The 24,389-nt window shown below is 43.1% G+C and overlaps 1 protein-coding gene across 1 annotated transcript in view; it reads left to right on the forward strand.

Annotated features, from left to right (window-relative positions):
• Positions 1 to 24,389, forward strand: part of SLC35F4 (solute carrier family 35 member F4) — a 172,649-nt gene that overhangs the window by 132,141 nt on the left and 16,119 nt on the right. Inside the window, exons 2-4 of the mRNA XM_059695074.1 lie at positions 12,296 to 12,481; positions 16,884 to 17,181; positions 23,541 to 23,760. Of these exons, the coding sequence (XP_059551057.1) occupies positions 12,296 to 12,481; positions 16,884 to 17,181; positions 23,541 to 23,760 (704 nt within the window). The remainder of the gene's footprint in view (positions 1 to 12,295; positions 12,482 to 16,883; positions 17,182 to 23,540; positions 23,761 to 24,389) is intronic.

Below are 24,389 nucleotides of genomic sequence, written 5' to 3' on the forward strand. Positions count from 1 at the left end.
ACAGGGAGGAAATGGCCCTCAAGCAGAAGTGGAGCTCAAAGAGCTGACCTTGTGACCTTTCTTAGAGATTGCACTCTGTGCCACCTATTGGCCAATGCCTGAAAACAGTCGCCTCATGTGGTTTGCCCAGTTCTGTTTAGTTTGCAATGGGAGGGAGGACTAGTCTTGTATAAGTTACTTCATTCATACCTGGAGCTTTCTCATATATTGTGGACAGCCCTTCACTAGACCCTTATGCTGTCTACCTTCCAATTTCTCAAACATCTGCCCCCAGTCCTTCTCCTTCCCCTTCCTTCACCTCCTCTCCGGCGAAACTGCTTTCATAAGTCACCTGTGACAACCTTATTGCCCTAGTCAGTGGGCATTTCTTCCACCTCCAATTTCCCTGACCTCTTGGTAATATGTGAAAGGTTAACTGATATCTCCTTTTTGAAACTCTCTTCTCTCGGATTCTCACCTCTATGACTCTGCTTCTGCCTCCGACTCCTCCTGCTCTGAACTAGTTGCTGTTCCTTCATTTCTCTACCTCCTGATAACAGGACTATTCCACAGGGGGCTCATCCTGGACCCTCTGAGCATCCACTACTGTATATTCATAGGTTTAGATATTTAATTTCTTGCCTTGTCTTTTATGCTAATGATTCCAGCTTTGTGAGACCAATCCTGTCTCCACCCAAACTCTTGTCAGATTTGTCCAGTTGCCTAGTAGATGTTTGTATCTGGATATCCCACCTCAAAACTGATCTGGCTTTTGTCTCCTTTTCAACCTTATCTTATACTCTTCTCTCCTTTGTCTATTGTTCCATCTACACTGACTTGCATTTAAATTCCTAAAGCACACCAAATTCTTTCCCACCTCAAGGGCTTTGCACATGTTGTTCTGCTTCCTGAATCACTCTTCCCTCTGTTTTTTGCATGTCTATCTTCTCCTCATCTTAAGGTCTCCATTTCCCTTTAATCTCCTCAGACAGACCTCCCCTGACTACACGATCTACCTAAACACCACCCTATTATTCTCTATCATTATTCCCTCTTCTTTCACAGGACTTATAATTTGTGATTATTTGTTATGTACTTGCTTACCCGTGCTGTATTCATGTGTTTGTTCACTTAGTCCAAGCTTCGCAAGGATGAGACCTTGTCTGCTTTATCAATTAAGTTCTGTTTGGCATCTAGCTCAGTGTCTGGCACATAGTTGGTACTCAGTAAATACTGGATGTGCGAGTGAGCACATAACCAGACTCACTATCCTTTTCTTCTCTACAGAAAGGTCGCCCCCCCCCCCCCCCGCCCAGGTTTCCTGTGCTAGGCATTAATGTTAGAGACACACACATATAAAGCATAGTCTTTCATACTTCTGCAACTTCTTATCAATGAATAAAAAATAATTCAGTTTCTGAGACAAAGTATACACTGAGCTGAAAGAAACCAGGGGATTAGAGTCTGTGAGATGGGGCTTGAGAAAAGGAGCCAATTACAGAGTTTTTAAGGCCGAAACCACCATTAGTCTGGTAGCCCAAATTGCACATCATTACAACTTAGCTTCACTATTGTTGAGTCCAGATGGTACAGTTGACCTCACAGACCATGGGCTGTTTTCTTGCTGGTTTTGGCTAGTTTCCCAAGAAGTGATTGCCCTGCAAATGGTGTTCCTACTCCTGGGGTTTTACAACTTCTCACATCCTCCAGGCTCAGGTTCCTGCAGATCTTTATTTCCGTTGAGCCTAAGATTTGTCAGTGTATGAGCCTTTTCCATTGTCGGGCTATAATTCACCTGTTTTCCGGCCTCTTTGCTCCAAATGTACTGTTAACCGTGGCAGAGACACTGGGCCTTTGCCCTCTTTGTAGCCCCCATATCCTAGTTCAATGTCCAACACATAGGAGGCCCCTCAGAAAATGTGCATGAATGAAAGAATAAGTGTGCTAAGCCTTCTCTAACCAAAACAAATAGTGACCAGGAAAATGAGTCTCTGGGCAATAGGTGTATGGCCAAGGTTAAACCAGAGTTTTCTGTCTCTTTGATGTCAGATAACTTTCATTTTCACATGGCAGCTCCTCTCTGTGCAAACCTGGGGACAGGGAGTGTGTGGCAGTCAGTTGTGCAAAGAAAGAGCCAACGGGACATAATGTGGGGAACTGGAGGCGTAAAGATGGCAAGAGGAGATGGACTCAAGGAATGTTGAAAAGATAATGCCAGCAGGACCTTGTACCTTATCCCAGGCCCTGCAGAGTAAATTTAAGTCATCTTCCAGACAGGGTGAATGTTGGAAGCATCTTCCACTCCATTAGATAAAATTAGAATTCGAGAGTAGAGCATGCCTAACTACAAGAGCTGCCTCTACAGGAGAATTTTAAAATATATTATGCTCAGTTGTCAGTACCGGTGCATTAAGCATTCTGTCACTTGCATAGCTGCTGTAATTTGCCTCACATGGGTGACTACAGTACTCCCAGGGGGTAATTTACTCTCATTTGCTTACCAAAGGAACAGAACTTTAATATATATTCCTCATCTTTGGCCAAGATACCATGTTTATAGTGAGGATTTTGATTGAACATTTGCACCAACCTTGGGAGCAGGGAGGTGATTAACATGCTAAATTGGGTCTGCTGAATTCTGGGTAGGAAGGTTTCAAGGACCTTAAAGAAAGTTTTACATCATCTCCTATTAAATTACAGAGCCACACATGAAACTTTTGCACGGTGAATAAAGGATTGTCTTCTAACAAAACTACCCTGAATTACCTGGCTCTGCTGTCTTTTCTCCAATCCATCCTGCAAATCTTCATTTAGCCCAGGATTTGTCAGTGTATGAGGGCTTTTTATGTTGGGTTAAAATTCACTTGTTTTCGGTGTTTTCAGAATCTATGTTGAGAAAACATTTCCTTTCTCTTTGCGTTTGTGCTGTCTACACTTCCTGCATGCTCTTTCTCACCTCCCACGTCTTTCTCGGTAAATGCTGATCCTTCTGCCTGTACTGCTCAACCAACTCTTTCCACAGTCAACAGTAACTGTCCTGTCACAAAAGCACACTTTGTGCCATGGTCTTCTCTCTCACTCACTTTCTTTGACTTCTACAGTGTTACATATTCCCCCACATTTTTGGCTGTTTTTTTTGTAGGTTCAAGTTCCTTTTTATTATTGGTTTTCTTGAGTCTCAGCCCTAGTTATCTGCATTTCTCAGCCAACATTCTCTGTCTGGATGGTCTCATTCCCTCCTGTTTCCTAGGGCTACCATAACAGAGTACCACAAACTCAAAGGCTCAAATACCAGAAATGTATTGTCTCATAGTTCTGGAAGCTAGAAGTCCAAGGTCAAGGTGTCAACAGGGTTGCTTCCTTCTGAGGCCTGTGAGAAGGAATCTATTCCATGCCTTTTGCCTCTGGCCCAGCTCCAGGTGTTTTGCCAAAAATCTTTGGCATTATTTGGCTGGTAGAAGCATCACCCCTATATCTGCCTTTGTCTTCATGTGTTTTCCCTGTGTGTGTGTCTGTCCAAATTTCTCATTTTTATATGGACACTGGTCATATGTGGTTAGGGCTCACTTTAATTTGATTACCTCTTATCTTTGCCCAAAATAAGGTCAAGTTCTGACATACAGCAGATTAGGACTTCAACATACGAATTTTGGGGGACACAATTTAACCCATAATCTCTGCTATAGCTTCAATGACTTGTCCATGTGCTGGTGACTCTCAAATCTGTGTCTCAACCCAAACATGTCTTTTTAACTCCAGACCTGTGTGCCCAACCGCCTGCTGTCCATCTTCCCCTGGATGACTTTTATGCACCTTAAACTGAACATGTCACCTTCTCCCTGAACTAGGTCCTCCTTCTAGCCCAGTGAATGGTGTCTGATAATTCATATTAACAGAGTACCACAAACTCAATGGCTCAAATTCATTATATTCACTTTCTGATAATTCTGGAAGTAGACCTTGAGCCCAGACGGTTGGTTTTAGGCCTGGAGCTGGACATTAAAAGGAGAGTAGGATCTAGGTAAGTGAGAAAGAGGCTTGTATGACTGTGGAGCTGGGACTGGCCACTGTGGGTTTCATTCACGGACTGTGTCAGCCCACCCACCTGGTAGATGAGGGCACCCATAACAATTGTGAAAATGACTTGATGCTGGTAGCTTCCTTCATATGCCCCAAGACAAAAACTTACAAGTAGTTTTGTTATCAGTGGAAGTGGAGTTTTTGGGGTACCGTGGGGAAAGGAATTTCCTGAGGCTCCCTGGGAGATGGGGTTTCATGGAAAGCTTTATTGATGATGTAAACTTAAGGGAGTTCCTCTCCAAGGTCCCATCTCCATTCGTCTTTCCACGGAAAAAGTTCAATCTTGTCTTCAGCAGGGCCAGATTTAAGGCCACTGCCCAGAATTTCTGCTCCATATTAAAGTCCAGTGCAGTCCAGCATCTGGCTAGTCTAGCTTATGTTTCCAGCTGCAGTTCATTGTCTGCATGGACATGAGCCACATGGCTATGGAGAGAGAACAGGCGAGCACACAGGCATGTGTGGGTCATGGAGCAAGAGCACAAGAGCTAGAGAGGGGACTCTCTGTCTGGGCATTAACCCTTCCAAGATTTCACACCCTTGCAGTGGCTTCACCCTCCTAGTCAGTGATCTTTTTTCCAGGCTAGACTGAGAGACAAGCACCTTCCCTACGTCATTGCACAGGTGCCTACCAGCCCCTTTGTTCTATCTCTTCCTCCAGTGTTCTGCAGGGAATAGATGAGTGGTTCCCTGGGGAACATGAAGCTTCCCAGATGACCATGCTTATAATATCTGGCCTCCCTTTGCTCTCTTTCTTTTATTAATGTTAATAAGTAGCTAATTACAACAATAACAGTAGATTGTGGTTTAAGTCAGTAATCAGCTGCCTCTGCCAGCTCTTGACTTGACTCCTCCTGAGTGACACATGTAAATGCTAACAGCATTAACTGTACCCTGGTATACTCAACTGCATTTTTATTTTTTTCCCCTCATAAAAAAAGGCATAGGTATTTTGTGAACTAATCCATAGGCTAATGGTTTAAGAGCCAATTCCCACATAAAAAGACATCTGTGGACCACTGGCAGTGGCCAGGGGTTGAGCAGTCTGCTGGCTCCTTGATTAAAGGCTGGCTTATCCACCCATTCAGCATTTAACTCTCTTTATGGAATTACAGAAAATGAGGGCAGTCATCATGCCTTCTTGTCTTTCTTGCACTCAACTGAGGGCTAAACACATAGTAGCCATCAATAACTTGTTAATTAATGGGTTATCAAAGCATCAGGCCAATTGTCACAGGCCTTTGGTGTATCCTGAATTGGTTTTGACTATAATGAATTGTGAATCTGCCTTATTAATGCTTTGTCAAATCCATCAATCAAAGTTCTCACCAGGGCCATTTGGAAGAGAATGTATTCCAGGGAGCCCTAACAGAGGAATTTGTAAGTAAAGGGTTTCCACAGTTAGTAGATAATATTTTCCAAGATCTTCAAGGTAACAGTGACATTGCAAGAGGATGGTGGTGATGCTACACAGTGCATAGAAGGATCTTAGTACCCTTTCTATGTACTTGTATGTGGGTCAATACCCTGGTTCAAATGACAAGGAAATCAATACTTCGGGGGCAGAAGAGACAATTCTCTACTAGAAGAAAGTCAATGTGAAGGTGTAATGAGAGGCAAACAGGATGATTCAAGGGAGCAAGCTCAGCATATGAGAAACCAGAATTAGAAAACAAATCACAAGTAGTTACTTACTTTAATAAGTTATTCTTTCTAGCATAAACACTCCCACTGCATCTAATATGTGATTTAAATACTATTACATTATGTATGTGATTTAAGAGTAGTGCACACGGTGTTATAAAAAACAAATACTTGCATAGTTGTAAGGTTCACATCTTACTTCTTAAGATTAAGGGGTATGTATTCAAAACTACAGTTTCCAGAACTAAAACTTTTATAGATTTATACCAGACCAGGACAGCACTTTTAGTTTTATTTCTTCATACAGCACAGTATTTTCTTACCTATTTTGCTTCAACTTATTGAGCTGATCTCTTTGGGAAATGTTCAGGACTGGATCTTAAATTTCTTTGAGTTTTCTTGGGTTGAGGTGAATATTTTGGAACCATCAGGACAGGCCTTTTTACTGTAAGGCTAATGAATCTCCACTTGCTGTTGGCATCAGGGTGACAGAAATGACATGAGGATAAGTGAGGTTGGTGCATTGTAGAGATTTTCCCTCTCCACCTTCACTTGGGCATCAGCCAGCAATCTTCCAGGGGGAAACTTGCCCCCAGGTGTTCGGCAAAGGTAACTTGGGTAGTTATGTCCCCTTATGAATGTATGCCATTGGGTTCTTATAGGGAAGCTGGCAAGAATTCCAGAAAATCTCCCTAAAAGCTCTCAATGGTTCCCTCTCTGAGCTCAGAGACTGTCCTCTACAGAGGTGGCTGCAATCCAAAAAGAAGTGGGGACGTTGCCAAGTGGGAGGGGATTGGCGGTATGGATAAAAGACGATGAAGTGATTAAGAAGTATACATTCTAGTTATATAAACAGTCATGGGGATGTAAAGTACAGCATAGGGAATATAGTTAATAACATTGTAATAACTATGTGTGGTGTCAGATGGGTACTAGGCTTATTGGGTGGGATGATTAGTTGGTAAGTTACCTAAATGTCTAGTCACTATGTTGTATACCTGAAACTAATATAATGTATGTCAACTGTAATTGAAAAAAACATTTTAATTAAGAAGTGGTAAGTAAAGACATCAGAGAGAAAGGGGAAAGGGCAGCTGAGGAGGGAGCTGCGGGGTTGGGTCATGTTAAAGCCCTGATTGTCAGCATCAGACAGGGCTCTTGATTGGAACCCTCAGAAGTCAGTTAACAAAAGGGAGATTTAATGAGTAGATCTGGGAGGTGAGACTCACAGAACCTTGAAAAATGGGTGGGGAACTAAGAGGACATGACAGCTGAGCAGCCAGAACAATCTGCCAGGATGTTACTGTTACTATCACTACCTGATACCCTGATGCTCATGAAATAGCAACAAGCTGGCTTCCTTGAGATTCAAAGTTCTGGATAGGGCTGTCTGATTGGCTGAAACTAAGTCATGCCTACACCCTATTGCCAGGGGCAGGGGGGATTCTTTGGTTTCCTTTAGCTTCCTTTGTGGGGTGTGGTATGGGACATTGTTTCCCTAAATGGGAAGGAAATTGGGTGCTGGACATTAAAAATAGGACTGAGGGCCAAAGTATCCACATTAAAAACACTCAGGGAGTTGTTAACTGGACTTAGAGATTTTGTAAAAAAAATATTATTTATTCTTTTGCAACAACAACAAAAAACCCCACATTCTATTATCTAGGAAATTATTTAAAATCAGGACTATCACCAAAAAATTGCAAAGGCAATTTTGTGGTATTCTGCTGATTCCATCTATAGTATCAGCCAAATACATTCAAAATATTCCTATTTTGGGGAATACTTAAAAACCCATTTCAGACTTCTATGAATATTCAGAAGAAATCACCTAGGTTAACCCATAATTTAATTTTACCAATGACAGAAGGTATAACAGGCTCAATAGTCAGAGACTGGGTATGAGCAAGATAAGAGGTAGCTGAAGTTAAAAAAAAAAAATTAGACATAATGAAGCATTGGTATGATGAGGGCCATATTGAGATAGCACTGAGGAAATAAAGCTTGATATTGGAGGCAGACTTAGGGCCAGAAATGAGCTAAATAAGCAAGTATTAAGGATGATATTTTATTTGGGGGAAGGGAGCCAGAATCAATGAATCTTGACCCCGACCTGTTCTTTAGAATATAAATCCAGAACATGTGTTTGACAAGTATGAGTGTTGCTCAAGCAAGAATGTCTTTATTGGGGCCAGGGGGTGGGAGACAAGAGAGGGACCACCTGATGTGACTAATGAGAGACTTCCAACCCGTCACTCCTAATACAGTTTACTCTCAATACCTATTAAAATCTGAACACTGCTCAACAACAGAATTTGCAATGCCCAGGCACTCACTGTGGCATAGGAAATAGATATAATTTATTTATGATCCTTGACTGCATCCCAGGTGACATTCTTAATATTTATTTTTGTCAGGACTGGCTTTATATTAATCGAATTCCAATGCTATATAGCACGGGACAGTGTCTTCATTTATAGGATTGAATATGACTGTTTCATGGCCCAAGCCCTGACGTGCCTCTGGGCCTGGCTCTGAAGTTTCAAGTTTGCCCTTTTAGGACAATGATTGAAATATCTCCAGTGGCTTAACGACTGTTGGGTCTTTCCACAAATCAACCAGTGTGAGGCAGCTGGCAGCAGGCAATGGGTTTTGGGCTCTATTGCATAAGGAAGTACAGAAGCAAGGGCATAACACGTCAGCGAAAACGAAGAAGCAAATGAAATTACTATTTGGCTTACAACTCCAACACTTGCTAGCTACACATGATATATCAACTTTCTAGTAACTATGGCCAATATTTATCTCAACCCCATCTCAGCTTGCTATCCAACCTATTTTTGGGCTTCTTCCTTTCCACCTTCTACAATTGCCAAATGATCATGAAATGAAACCTGATATATTCACCCAAGGATACATGAGAAGGCACAACTCATGTAAAAATTTAAAAAAAAGATATTTGAAAGATAAATTAAAAATGACTTGGAGTATCTGAGTGTGAGTGCCTTTTGAAGAGTATGAATAAATGAGGGTTCACTGAATTCCAGGCAGCCTCTTTTAATCGACTTTGAAGTATTCAATCAGAAACCGTAGTAAATGATACAGTATACACTTTTAGATATGTAAAATAGTAACATCCATTTTGGCACTTTGATAATAATATTAGCATAGCATTAATTTAAGCATAGTAATCAGCATGTAATTCTTCTGTTGATTTTTTGAATAGCTGTACATTTTTTTGTTTAATTCCAAGATTAAATAATAATTTTTCATCAGGTCATCTTGAGGCACTACTAACAGATACTACAGCAACTCTATTTTCAGATACCTCTCTACTTATTTTTTTCCAAGATTGAGAAAACCATATATGCTTTCATGGAGAGGCCTGGACTGTGGAGCTAACATTTGCATCTAAGTTGCACTGCTGTTCTGTTAGGTTCTTGAGGCTCAGGAACGCAAGATTACTTGGGACATCACTGCTTCTCGACGTTCTGATTTGATTCCTGCAAGTGATTACTCACACAAATACATAACCCGATGTATTCAAAGCCAAATTAAGACCAAGATGTCATTGCTATTTCAAGATTTTGCTTTCCTTTTGACAGTTTCTACCTCCTTTCTGCCATCTCAGAAACACCAGAGCAAGACATAGCCCCCATAGCCCAGCGAAAGTGATAGCCTCTGTTCTCCACCTTGTATCAGCACGACTATAAACATGCTCCCAACTTACAAGGAAGAGCAAACACAGACGCCCCAGGGAGCAGTCAGAGCAGTCTGCCTGTCTTGGAGCTGATGTCCATCAGTGTCCAAGTTGATTCTGATACTCTGTTTCTAATGATCCCAGTTGCTTCGCAGAAGGCATTTTATGAGGTCATGCTGTGCATAGAATATTTTACTGGTCTTTATAATTCATTATAAAAATTATAGGATATGTAGATAACAAGAATAATTATTGATATATGTATATACATGGGTTTATATGTATACACATATTTCCCAGCTCTGACCTACTAAGAAGACCTATTTTCAGGGATGTCCCACTAACAGTAAACACACAGCCAGTTGTTGGTTTCTAAATACCATTCTCCAATGAGAGGAAATAGGGGTCTGGGAGAGATGACTGATTCTAGGAGTTGGCAGGGAAAATAAAAGATGAGTCCAGAGCATCTTGTAATGGCAGAAAGTAAGGAAAAGCTCCAAAAACAAAAAGAATGGGAATACATCAAAGGAACTCAGAAGTCAATCTCCCAATGGCGAAAGATGAAATAACTTGAGCAAAAGAATAAACAATCCAGGTTCGATCATAACTCAAAGTAGAAAATAAATATACCTGAATCCACACTGAAATAGATAAATGATTGAATAAAGGGAGGAAAAGAGAAACATCTTCTCTTCACAAGAATTCCAAATAATATGTGCAGACACTCTCCCTCAACACGTCCCCATTCCCCACACCAAGTGGGGGGTGGACGTAGTTACCTGTTTCCAAAGAACAAAGTATGAAAAGGGGAGAAAGACAGGGGGGAACCAGACTACACTGCTTTGGCCAGGTGATCAAGGCTAACATCACCAGTAATAAGTCATACTGGCAGCATACAATGACTGATATCACATGATAAGGACACTTCACCTCTGTTGTGCTTTCCCCCAAAACACATAGCCCCAATATAACCATGAGAAAAGACATAGGATAAACTTCAATTTGAGGGACGTCCTACAAAATACTTCCCCAGCACTTCTCAAAACTGTCACAGTAATGAGAGACAAGGACAGACTGAAGTACTGTCATAGACCGTGGGCGGCTAAGGAGACATGATGACTAAATGTTATGTGGTGTCCTGGATGGGATCCTGGAATAGAGGAAGGTCATTACTGACACAACTAGTGTAATCCAGAGGAAGTTTGCAGTGCGGTTGGTAGTAATTGCCAATGTTAATACCTTCATTTTGACAAATGCCCCAGGGGTATGTAAAATATTAGCGCTAAAGGAAACTGGATGGAGAGCACATGGGAACTCTGAGCTATCTTTTGACCTCTTCTGTAAATATACAATGATTCTACACTTAAAAGTTTACTTAAAGAGAGAGAAGAACACAGTCTCTGACATCAGGCAGCTGACGCAGATGGAGTATCAGAGCATCACACAGGAGAAAGGGAAGCATTGGGGCAGCGAGTGCAGGGGGCCATCAGTGAGCTCAGACGGCACAAGTTCAAAGAAAGTGTAGGTGCATATGATCTACCGGTGAACAGTGCATGAACCAATCAGAACCTGGTCAAGGATTTTAGCATTGGGCGAGCTTTGGAGTGTTCCCGATAGAGGAACAGCCGTGGAAGGCTTGAAAGCTGTCAGCACTGAGAGTAAAGGGTCAGAGCACAGCCAGACCAGCCTCACTGAAATGGAGTATTCAGGTTGGGGTAGGGCTGGCCATGTAAATTGAGGTCCCAGTGCAAAATGAAAATGTAGGGCCCCTTGGACAAAAAGCAGAAAATATGGCTGTTTTCTTTCCCTCTCTCTTTTTCTCTATATGTCTCTGTTTGTGTGTGTGTGTGTGTGTGTGTGTGTGTGTGTGTGTGTGTGTGTGTCTCCATACCCTGGCATTTTTTGCTATTTAATATCTGCTCCCTTGGACACCGGATATTTTCTGGGTGAGTGCAGGCCCCACAGATACTGGCAGCCCCACCCTGGAACCCCAGCACTCTGCATCCCAGCTCTCAGGGTTCTGTGAGATTGCCAGGCAGGGCCAAAGGTGAACCCACCCCAGGAGGTAGGGAGACAACAGGAACATGCATGAACTGAGGCTCCGAGCCCCTGCCTATGCTCCATTATCCCATCAGAAGCCACCTACAAAAGACAGTTTAAGAGATAAAAGTATTAAGAATTTCCAAGTGGCAACTATATGTCACCCACCCTTGGATATGTGTGGTGATGGTGGTGGTGGTGGTGGTGGTGGTGGTGGTGGTGGTAGTGGGGTTCCTTTTGAGCACAGAGCCCTGTGTGACTACATGGATGCAGGCACATGAAGCCGACCTGAGTTGGGGATTCGTAGGAGATTAATCAGGATCGGAAGGGGCTTAGCCTGTGGAGGATGCTGAAGGCTGAGTTTTGTCTGTAACAGTGAACAGAGGCCAGAGGTGACTGAGGAGACACAACGAAATCGGATGTTAGTGATTAATCTGACGGAAAGTGCATCGTGGATGTGATAGGAGACACTGTTGGCAGCTTTACCAGTTAGGAATGGAACAGTCAGCCTTGGGAAGGAAAGGAGGAAGTCAGCAGCATAACATAACACTTCCCTTTCCTTGAGGCAAACTATTAGATAGTGTTAACAGTTCTGATTCAGAACAGATGGATCAGCCCAAACACCATATTCTAATGTTCATTTCTAGTTAGTGGATTTATCTCAAAAGACCCTCATCAACGTAGCATTTTCTTTTTAGGAGCCCCTTTTATAAAATTAGAAACGAGCTCAATGCGTGTTCCATATGGGCTGTGATTGTGGCTGCCATGTATTTCACTGCCAAGGCATTTTAAGTCTGTTTCCAATTTTTTTTCCTCCAGGAAGTTCTGAAACCGGTGTGAATCCTTTCTTCCCAGGTACCTCCCGATCATCAGTCCCTCGATGTAAACCAGGAGCCAACTGCCCCAGTTCACACAGCGGCATCAGTAGACAGCTGTCCCCTCTGTCTGTCACCGAAGATTCTTCTGCTCCGATTCTTGAACTTCAGAGCCGAGGATCCTCTGGAGTTTGTGGACACAGAGTCGAGAGGCAGAACAAATCAGGTATGGTGCTGGCCTCTTAATAACAGTACATCCAAGGAACCGTCTAACCAGCCGTCAAAGATCTCACCATTGTCACAGAACGGAGACGTTACCTGGACGTTTAGGAGTGGTGAGGGGCAGGTTTATCAAGCAAGAGGAGACGGAAGAGGGAAATGTATAGATAGGGTCAGTCCACAACCTAGGATGGTTTGGCTTAGGATTTTTTGGCTTTAAGATCATGTGAAAGCAATGTGCATTCAGTAGAAACTACATTTTGAATTTTGAATCTTGATCTTTTCTGGGCTAGTGATATGTGGCACAATCCTCTTTCCTGATGTTGGACGGCAGCAGTAACCACAGCTTCCATCAGCCATGCCATCATGAGGGTAAACAAGCTACACCCTACAGTGTAGTATTAAATGCATTTTAGACTTACGATATTTTCAATTTATGATGCGTTTATTGGGATGTAACCCCATCGTAAGTCAAGGAGTATGATTTGTACAACCTCTTAGTGTGCACAATGTAGCAGAGAAACTGAATATCAAAACCTATTGTTGAAGAGTTCAACATGGTTCAACAATGACATCTAATGGTGTTTATAAGGTAACTGGTTTTTCTCATCTTCAAGGTGTCAAAAGCCAGCATCTTTCATCGCAGCCCTGGGGTTACTAACAGCACAGTGTGCCCAGTCTGAAAAGAATAGAAACACCAGTAAAATCAGACTCTGCTCTTGCCAGTCCTTGGAGCACCTGTAGTTTCCCCAGTTTTACACTTCCTTCAGGACACTTGTCACGTGCCTCCCTAATCAGCATTTGCTGATCAGTCAAGACCTTTAGCCTTTCCTCTCATCTGCATGACCACTTACCAACTCCTGGGCTACTTGAATTGCTAGATAAATATATAACTATATCCATGAGTTTCCTAACAAAGTTATCATTTTTAACATAGCCAACTCTGCTAGGCTACTGCCCAATACTGGTTTTTTATGTTGGTCATCTTTATGTCATCCCCAGAGAATGTTCTCAATCCCCGAGTCCATACTCACTTCTTCTCATCATAGGACCACACCCTACCTTCCCCCAAAGAGCAAAAGAATTGAGTGCTATCAGATGCTTTCCTCTCTGCCTCAGAACATCTGTTCTCTTGTTGCCTACTGCTGTCAATGCGGGACCACCTTTGACTTATATGTTTCTACCGTTCTGCTGTTAACTCCTTTTCCTGTAGCCAGGGTCGCCTCTCCATCTCTTCCACTGGCATTTTTCAATTTCTCCTCCATTTGCTCCCTCAGCTTGGCCAGCAACATATGGAAATGTCCTGCAGACTTAAAAACAGTAACAATAGCAAAAACAGAAAAATAATTGGGTAGTAAAAAAAACACAAAACAAAAAAACTCCAGAACTTTGAGAAAACTGGCTTTAAAAATAAAGAGAAATGACAACTCAGGGAACACAATTAGGGTGAGATAAACCAAGGTATTGAGGAGTCCTGAAAGCCCCTTCTAGGGTCCTACTAATTTGAGAAGAGGTCTCTTTATATAAGCAAAGATATTTTTCAGAAAATGACAATATTTTTAAATGATATGAACTCCAAGACTCAAATTTTTTTAAAAAGTGAAAAAAATGGCATCTTAAATCTTCAGAAACTTTTAATTGGCTTTAATACATTGCAGTAATATTCTTATTATTCCAGTCATCTGCAGAACAGAATGTTCCAGTTAATTAACTATGCTGGTTAATAAAGACTTGCCCTGTCTATCATATACACATTATAAATTTCAAACACTCTACCATTAACGATCATATGGGACATAATTTACTCTTTCTGTAATGATCAGAAGGCATTTGGGATATTGCGGGGCACCAAAGAAAAAGGAGAAAAGAATAATTTGAACAGCAGCTCACCAGGCTTTCATGAACGCTACAGTAGTCAGCCTCAAAATGAATCCCATAATATAGATATTATCGCTGTTTGACAGATAAAGAAACCAAGACTGGAATGAAACATACATGCAGGGCCATACAATGGCAAGGCTGGGACTTACATGTGTGTTTCCAAATTCCAATGGCCTCTACCATCAATTTATATGGCTCCAATCAAAGTTCCTAAAAATGGATGGAGTTCCTGGTAAATCAATCTCAAGGATATATGCAAAACTATAAATCTAAGCAGAATTATGTAAAAATCATGTTTAAAATAGAAAAATAAATGAATTCTGGAGACTCAAGCTTCCTATAGTACCTGTAGAGGGTAAAATTAAAGAATTGGCAACAACTAAATGTAGTTAGCAGAAGAATGGGCCGACACTGTGGGAGGATTTTGGTGACTATTGATGTCATCAGAAGTCCTGCCCGTGGTACGATGGTAGTACAGAGCAATCTTCATGAAGGCAGATGTCAGCTCAAAGGGATCCTTAAAATCTCTGTAGAATCATTTCTCCTTTATGAGATAGTCCCTGAGAAAAATGTGACCTGAAATGCGACCCCTTAAGTGTCACTTCTCTTAAACCTCATGCAAGATTGTCATTCCTCCCAACCATTTCTGAAACTTCCAGTGCTTGAACAGAGTGCTCAAGCCTGAATCCCAGACAGAATGAATATTCAGAATAAAAAGGTTGGACCCTGAGGTCATACTGACTTGGAGTTAGCCATGGATAATCTTCAGCCAAGTCTCAAGTTTTTTAATTTATAAAATGGGAATGATGATACCTACTTAATTGGGTAGGTTTGTGTTCCCTTCCCAGCCTCCCAACATAAGAGTCTCTTATTCTGCCCTCTTATTAATTCTGAGTTTTCCCCCTCCACTTTCTGCATAAGCCACATGATCATAGAGGGAATTTGCACAACTGTTTTCAAGGAAAGCTATTCACTGTCCACTGTCAAGGGAGCTGGCTAACTCATACTTCCAGCCTCAGCTTAATGTCATTGCATCATGAAAGTTTCTCCTGATCATCTCCCACACCACCCCGTAATAAGTGCTTGTCCACTGCCTCTGTATGGCCTTGTATCTGCCAAAGTTGGCCCTTATCCCACTGTCTGAGATGTGCTTTCTGGCTTTCCACCAGGCCATGAACTCAAGTCTTTCGTCTTTGAACTCCTGGGACCCAGCTAGCTAACTAGCTTCTGCGAGCCTCCACAGGATTTGGTTTTCATCCTCTGGAGACCTAGATGCAAGAAACTCAGTACTGTTTGTAGGATTTGGAAGTCGTGTAGTAACTGTGTTCATCCTTACTTGGTTTATAATCCCCAATGAGGAATCACTTTCCATACTTGTGAACCCCTGCTCTCCACATAATTATATCAGGAGGCCTTAGCTGGGTGGAAAGCTTTTTCCCAGTGGGGCATTCACACCTGGCTTATTAAGCCATAGGAATGCATTCAGCAGGAGACCCAGCAGGTTCTAGAGATGTAAAGTGAGAAAGCCATCTACCTGCAATCTGTGGACTGCACCACACTCCTGACCAGGATAAACATTGTGCTTCAGGGAGGTACCTGCAGACACCAGAGAATCTTGCAGATAATTCTGCCTCCCTTCCCCCAGGATTCTACCACCTGAGATCTCAGCACTGGGACTCGGGGGACCTTTTCTCTCACTTAACTCCCTGACAGGTACATACACTTATTGTTGAACTTGTTTCCCCTATCATGGCAGAAGGCCTTTAGGATTGTCACTTTCAGGTGCTTTGACTATTTTAGTGTGAAAAAAAAAAGCTACTAAATATTTTTAGTAAATGTAAAAAAACAAACAAAATAGAACTCACTGTGCTCCCAGGACTACATTAAATAGTAATTTGTCCTGAGGTGGGGAATGATTTTGTGTAGTCAGGACTTCCTCTATTTTTGGGGCACATTGTTTTCCAATTTAATAGTAATCTTTGCTGCAGTTTTTTTTTAAAAAAAAAAAATCCAGTGGAATATAACCACGAATACTTTTCTCATCAGCAGAGACAAGGCTGCTTTGGGTGGGTTCTGCGTGTTCTGCCACATAGAACAAAGGAGCAGCTACTCTTTGGTACTTGCCATTCTGGAGACAGAGAGGACTCGCAAAAGAGCTGGTGGGACCTCGTGATGCCTCTTAAAAAGCTCTTCTGGGAGGTGTTACACTGCCCGTGTTTGATTCGACAAAGCAGGTCGTGTGGCCAAGACCAAAGTCTTTGGGGCTGAAATGTGTAATTCTTCTACAAGGAAGTGGGTAGGGTGCCCTGAGAAACAGCACAGCATGCACCACGTTCATAAACATTGTCATGGCCTGGATGGAAGACCAAATGCATACTGCACCTTACAGACAGAGGTTCTGGAGGGAGCATGAGCCAGAGTTATAGGTCTCTTCAAGTGATGAACCACTGGTGATTCTGCTGCCTGCCTCTTTGATTGCTGTTTCATAACTCGATTCCCACACATTTGTATTCCTTTCCTGTTTTCAGGGGATGATGGAACACAGACTAATCCTGAGAATAGCAGCCAAGAAAACAGAATCAAGGCTCGCTGCCTGTCCTGCTCATCCGTGGTTCTGAAGGCTGTCTGGGGACTCTTGATCATCTTGTCAGTGTCATCGTCTTGGGTTGGAACCACACAGATTGTAAAAATTACTTATAAGAACTTCTACTGCCCATTTTTCATGACTTGGTTCTCAACAAACTGGAACATTATGTTTTTCCCAGTCTATTATTCTGGTCATCTAGCCACTGCTCAAGTAAAGCAATCGCCAATGAAAAAATTCAGGTAGGTTTTGTTAAATGGCCAATAGGAGGTGCTCTAAAATATATTCATGCAAATATGTATGTTTTCATCTCTTTGGAATATGAGCTGAGTTGATTTGGGGAGTATGGAGATACAGGATCTAAGGTCGGTAATGAACACTAGGAAACAGGATAATTCCTCCCTAAAAAAAAAACCACACAAACCAAACCAAACAAACAAACAAACAAAAACAAAAAACCATTGTGTGTCTACAATATGCTAGGCACTGTACTGGTGCTTTGCATATCTTGCCTTATTTAATCATCATTGGTGATAATATCCACCTTTTACAGAAAGGTTAAATGACTTGTCCAAGGTCACACACTTATAAATAGAGGAACCCAGATTTCTATGCAGACCCATTTATCTTTGAAAGTCATGTTTTAAAAGAACACCCAGTGTCTCCATCCCAGAACAAAATGCTATATTAATAATAGAATTGTTACAAAAACATTTGCTCAGTGTTCTGGACACTGTGGCGCCTAAGCCAATGAAATGACCTGATTCCCTGCAAAGGGAAGTTTGGCCCTGGAATACTTTGAAAGATGCCGTTCTTTGCTGGCTAGAAGCACATGTCTGTTGGTTTGCAAGCCATGAACTTGATAGTGCCATGGTTCTAGCAGTTTCTCTGTGCTCACCCTGGCTTCTACAGCCACACCTTGGAGCTGAGGAAGCTGGCAGGGCCCCTGTCATCCAGCCCTGCACAGCACTCAAGCAAGGCAAAAGCAGCTTTTGGGTCGAAATTCTTCTGCTAAGGGGCAGCTTCTCGGAAAGGAAAAGCCCAGACCTAAGGAATAACTTCTAGGACAGTCACTCTGAGCACCAAGGGGAGCAGCAATCAGACCCCCGTAGATGGCAGTGGAAAAGGGACAGATCTCTACACCAGTTTGCCTTGAAGGAGCCAAAAGAACCTTTCCTTCTTGCCCCGATCCCTAAAGAAAAGAAGGAATGACTGTTATAATTGGTGATTATTAGGCTATTCTTAAAAACTTCACAAACTAGAACAGGTATATCTTCAACTTCTATTTTCTATCACCAGCTTGGAGTTGCCTGAGAATGTTCAAGTCACACTGTGAGCTCATTTCTCATGTGTGTCCATAAAATTCAATGATAATAAATGAAAAAGAACAATTTAAAAATGAATATGTTCTGGTTCAGAGGAAAGATAAAAGCTTTATATCTATTTGTGATTGCTAAAGATATTTTGTATTTGATACCCATCAAAATAGATATGATCTTGGAGCACAAGGTACTTTTTAATAATACTATTTAATAAATGATCACAGAGAGCGTGATTATCAGACTAAAATTGTCCTTATTTGAAAATACTTGTGTGCACCCATGGCGGGCGTGGCTACTGGAATGCTCCTGTGGTTTAGACACACATGCTGATACAAACAGCAAAAGTGTAGTAGGTGAAGTAGGACCTCAGAAGACCTCAGAGCAAGTCAAGTGGGTTTCATTTAACATAACCCATTTCCAAGAGGCCGCTGCTGACAGAGGTGTTTTGGCAATAAGCTTCATCTTCAACACATCTCTCATGTTGGACTAACTCTGAGTTTAGAGCGTGAAGCTGACCCTTTCTAAAACCGAACCAAAGAGCTTCTGTTGTCCAGCAGGGAAATCGTCTTTGAAGGGAATATTCCCCAGGGCCTACCTCCAGATGAGAAGCAAATGCTAGCAGAAAACTCTGAGATCCTTGATCTCGTTTCCCCTGTAGACCCATCAACACCATCGGCCAAGAAGATAACTGGGCAGAAGAAGGGGAAAATGAAATTAGTGTGTAATACCAGGAACAGAATTTGTCCCATGGCACCAGACCCTCTCACTAGTTTCTTCTTTTCTCTTGAATAGCATGAAAGCATTCCCAGTTTTTTTTCTTATCACTAACATGGAAAGACATTTTAATCAAGGATCAAATCTAGATGGTAACAGCTGTCCATTTGGAAATCGTTTTTGATATTTCCATCATTCCATTTATATACTATCAAGAGAATTCAGTTGCCTCAGGTGAATTTGAAGTTTAAGAAGAAAAAGAAAACACAACATACTGTAGTTTCAACATGAGTGTTTTCCTCAGGAAGAACGTCTCTACAGGGAAAGGTCTATTTGTCTATGTCAGGCACCGGTGAAATGACATCAGAAAAGGGTCAGTAACCAGCAGATGCTGTAAGGATGATGGCTGTGATTAAATTATCAGTGCCCCAAGTTCTAAGCTTCAGTCCAAGTTTCTCCCCCTCTCAATGCCGCTTGTCTAGAAATTCTGATCCCATCATCCCAAGGAGAGATGCACTTTATTTGCTTCTCCACAGAAATAGATTCTTTTTAAAAAAATTTATTTTCCCTTTATTGATTAAGATATTACAAATGTGCCCTTATCCCCCTCCCCAGTGTCCTCTCATCCCCCAATCCTGCCCTCACCCTCACCCCCTGTTGTCCACATCCATCACTTATGCTTATATGCATGCATACAAGTCCTTTGGTTGATCTCTCCCCCTCACCCCCACCCTCCCCTACCTTCCCTCTGAGTTTTGAGCATCTGATCAATGCTCCTCTATCTCTACATCTGTTTTTGTTCATTGGTTTATGTTGTTCATTATAATCCACAAATGAGTGAGAGCATGTGATATTTATCCTTCTCTGACTGACTTATTTCACTTAGCATAATGCTCTCCAGCTCCATCCATGCTGTTGCAAATGTTAGGAGTTCCTTCCTTTTTACAGTGGCATAGTATTCCATTGTGTAGATGTGCCACAGTTTTTTAATCCACTTGTCTGCTGATGGCCACTTAGGCTCATTCCAAATCTTAGCTATTGTAAATTGTGCTGCTATGAACATAGGGATATCCTTTCTGATTGGTGTTTCTGGTTTCTTGGGATATATTCCTAGAAGTGGGATCACTGGGTCAAATGGAAGTTCCATTTTTAGTTTTTTGAGGAAACTCCATACTGTTCTTCACAGTGGCTGCACCAGTCTGCATTCCCACCAACAGTGAAGGGGGGTTCCTTTTCCTCTGCATCCTCTCCAGCACTTGTCATTTGTAGATTTGTTGATGATAGCCATTCTGACAGGTGTGAGACGGTACCTCATTGTCGTTTTGATTTGCATAGTCTTTGCATTTCTTAGCGCCTTAATGCTTAAATAGCAGAAGGTTCTACACGGGTGACCTGGTGTTTGAATGGAGAGCGTTTTTCATTCCTGCAACAGCAGTGACAAATGAAGAGAAGGTTGGCAGTGAGAGAAAAAGGGAAAAAGAGTGGAATGATTAGGTAGTCAATAGCTGGGGGACAGGGTGAGCCAGGTGAAAAGAAAGGTCTCTTCAGGCAAGGGCGGGGGCCCTCCCACAGCAGTGCTTTGCTGGGGGGGGGGGGGGGGGGGGAAGGGCTCTGCATAGGTGGGAGGGGCTCTCCATGTCCATGTGCCTCCGTTGGTCTTCCCCCTAAGGGTCTAACATTCGCTTGCGTGCATACAAAGTCTTTGCTCGAGGGCACTCAACCCAGCCTGGTGGTGGGCTCTGGGAAGGAGGAACCATCACTGGCTAGGGCCAGTGATAAGAAAAGACATTTTTTAATCAGAAATGGGTTTGTTGTGGTTCTCCATAAAATGTGTATATTGAAGGCATTTAGTGGTTGTAAATGTTAGGACTAACCTACAACTCTCAACTCTAGCTCTCCTGGCAGACTCTCCGGGAGCAGATCCCCTGAAAATACAGAATACAAACCGTGTGCCCAGGATGTTCTGAGGGAACGGCTGCTTGTTCCACGTGTGGCTCTAATTCTAGTGTCTCCGCGGTTGTAGGGTTTGAGAGGGGCCATCTATTTTCCTGTGTGTGTGAGCACTTGTCATTTGTGTTTCCTTTACAAAGGCTTTGCCTTTGGGTTACTTAGTCCCTTCACTAAAGTTTTGTGTCTTTCAAGGTAAAGTTTACCTTTGGAGAATCGTGTTTTCGTTTTCTGAAAATTCTCTTTGGTGGTCTCCCGCATGACACTACACAGTTTCTATGTGTGCAAATTGCATTTTTAACCTTCCTGGGATCTCTAGTTTGCAATTCCCAGCATTCTCAGCAATATTTTCTATGAGACTTATGTTGAAGGCCACACCCCTGTGCTTAGAGCCTCGCCAGTTTGTCACTTCCCCCACCATGAGGCCCTCCTGCTCCATTCATATGAGACTAACATGGCTAAGGATTACTTTGGTTTGCAATACTTTGAGGCACAATTATTTCTCTTCAGAAAATACTAGAAGAAAAACTAGTACTAGTACCTTCTGGAACCATGTAAATATATCCTATCTAATAAAAGAGAAAAATGGTAATTGGCGTACGACAATACCCTTTTCATTAGCTAATCAGGGCTATATGCAAATTAACTGCCAACTATGATTGGCAGTTAACTGCCAACAAGATGGCGGCTAGTTTGCATATGTAGGCACAATGCAGGGAGGCGAAAGGGAAAGCAGGAAGAAGCCCCCTGCCACTGACAGTGATCAGAAACCCAGGGGGGAGCTAAGAGCTGGGGGGCAGGGCAAAGGTGGCCCTGGGGCCGCCTTTGCCCTGCCCCCCAGCCATGATGGGAGAATCAGGCGTCTTTGCCACCCTGGCCAGTGATAGCAGGAAGTAGGGGTGGAGCCAGCGATGGGAGCTGGGCAGGGTCGAAGCTGGCAGTCCTGGGAGCTAGGGGTCCCTTGCCTGGGCCTAAAGCGAAGCCCATGATCGCAGGGCTGCTGCAGCTGCGGGTCCCCGCTGCCCGGGCCGGACGCCTAGGCCAGAGGCGTTAGGCCTGGGCAGGGGCGGAGCCTGCAACCACGGGGAGCTGGGGGTCCCCTGCCCAGGCCTGACACCTCTGCCGGAGGCCTCAGGCCTGGTCAAGGGGCTGATCCAGTGATTGGTGATCGGAGGGTGATGAGGGTCAACTCCTCTGGCCGAGGCATCAGGCCTGGGTGGGGGGCGGAGCCGGGGATTGGGGGGATATGATGGTCCCCTTGCCCAGGCCTGAAGCCTGGGTCAGAGGTGTCAGGCTTGGGTGGGGGGTGGAGCAAGCGATCAGAGGGAGATGGGGGTCCCCTGCCCAGGCATGATTCCTGGGCCAGAGGCCTCAGGCCTGGGCGGGGGCCAGAGCCAGTGATTGGGGGAAGATGGGGGTTCCCTGTCCAAGCCTGACACCTCTGGTGGAGGCGTCAGGCCTGGGCAAGGGGCCGATCAGGTGATCGGAAGGTGATGGGGGTCTACGCCTCTGGCCGAGGCATCAGGCCTGGGCAAGGGGCCGATCCTGCGATTGGAGGGTGATGGGGGTCAACGCCTGAGGGCTCCCAGTATGTGAGAGGGGGCAGGCTGGGCTGAGGGACACTCCCCTCCCCACACACACCCAGTGCACGAATTTCGTGCACCGGGCCCCTAGTTTCATTATAAATGTGCAAACATTGGTAACCTGTTGCTTTGAACAAGACATTTAAATTACACTGAAGGTACAATTCTTGGCAAATGATAGTTGACCAACAGATGTCTGAATGTTCATGAACAACTGAGTGAGAGAAAAAATAAAGCCGAAATCTCCCAGTGGCAGGCCTGTTTTCAGTGTATAGTCAAATAAGCAGTTATTCTATCACTTCCAATACTGCCTGTCTGTATCACTGGCTTGAACACTTTGATTAAAGCTCCCCCTTGGGCTAAATAATCAATTTAGTCAGAAATCAAACAAATCAAAGTTTTAACCGAAGTGACTGTTTTTGTACAATGAATCCAGATGATTCCTCCAAAATAGCCAAATGTTTGTATATAGCAAAGTTATATCTTGTTGAGTTTGTTATTTTCTTTGTGTTTTTCTTTTTCTGGTTTAAAATGCTGAAGAAAAAAAGAAATTAGCCAATTGGGCAGATATATTAGAAAGAGGCATAGTATCTTAGAAATAGTAGAATCCCGAGCCATGTGTGTCTTTGCAGGATATTGAGGCTGAGAGTTGCAGCCTGTTCACGCAGTAGCAGCCATCTGGGTCCTGCCACATTCTCCCCTTGGGAAAGAACCTTCTCTTTTTCAATAGCTAATAATCCCAGAAACCACACATTTCTCTATTTCTCTGGGCTTCCCTGAGATTGTTGGGCAACAGCAGAATGGCTGCCCAGTAGTCTCAAGCGCACATCTAGATAGAAGAGGCCTAGCTCTGTGCCTGGGAGATGCGGGCTCTTTTGCGTGGAACCCTTGTGGCCTGTAGGTGGCAGGACTGGGTTCAGTATGTCCCACAGATGACCAATGAGTCCTGAATGTTCTGTGCTCTAGCCTGGAAATGGGTGTCAACACAAGATGTCACAAATAGTACCTGACTATTCACCCCTGGTTCTTTCCTAGGGAATGCAGTCGGATTTTTGGGGAAGATGGCCTGACGCTGAAGCTCTTTCTTAAAAGGACTGCTCCCTTTTCCATTCTGTGGACTTTGACGAACTACCTGTACTTACTGGCTTTAAAGAGGCTGACAGCCACGGACGTCTCCGCTCTGTTCTGCTGCAACAAAGCCTTTGTCTTCTTGCTGTCGTGGATCGTGCTGAAAGACAGGTTCATGGGAGTGAGGGTAACGGCTCCTTTGGTTCAATGCGCGAGGCTGCCTTGGTCTAAATCCTGCCATCAGGAGAGCCGCTTCGTTTCAGGGAGTTTCTGTAAAACTTTCCTATTGGTTCCGAGAACAAAACGGGATTTGAAGATGGGTTAGGATGCCCAGGCAGATGCAACATCATGAAAGGATAAGGAGATTTCCATTGGGCAGTCAGCTGATTTCAACAGGAGGCACTAAAACATGGAAAATAGGTTCTTTTTTTTTTTTAAGAATTAAGGGTGTGATCTACTCCTTCTGTCCTCAGGAAAGAAGGTCTGAGCAAATTAGCCACAGTAAAGATTATGATTTGGTGTGTTTTTTTTCCCAATCAGCATATGTTGGGATAACTCCCTCATGTTTCTCTCCCCCAGAGATGGAGTTAATTAATATTAGTGTAAGTGGACAAGATAAACAAACAGTAGTTAAAGTCACTGGTGATGGCACAGTGCTGTTAAAAGTGGCCCATGTATCCCTGTGACTAGTCTAGAAATGGAACTAAAAGCAACAACTTGTACTTCTTGGTACAAATTAACTGAACTGCATTAAACTTCAACCAACCACTTCAATTCCAACTTTATTCCTTTCAAAAGTAACATGGATTTTAAAAA

This window comes from Myotis daubentonii, chromosome 1 (assembly GCF_963259705.1).
Source record: "Myotis daubentonii chromosome 1, mMyoDau2.1, whole genome shotgun sequence".
NCBI classification, from domain to species: domain Eukaryota; kingdom Metazoa; phylum Chordata; class Mammalia; order Chiroptera; family Vespertilionidae; genus Myotis; species Myotis daubentonii.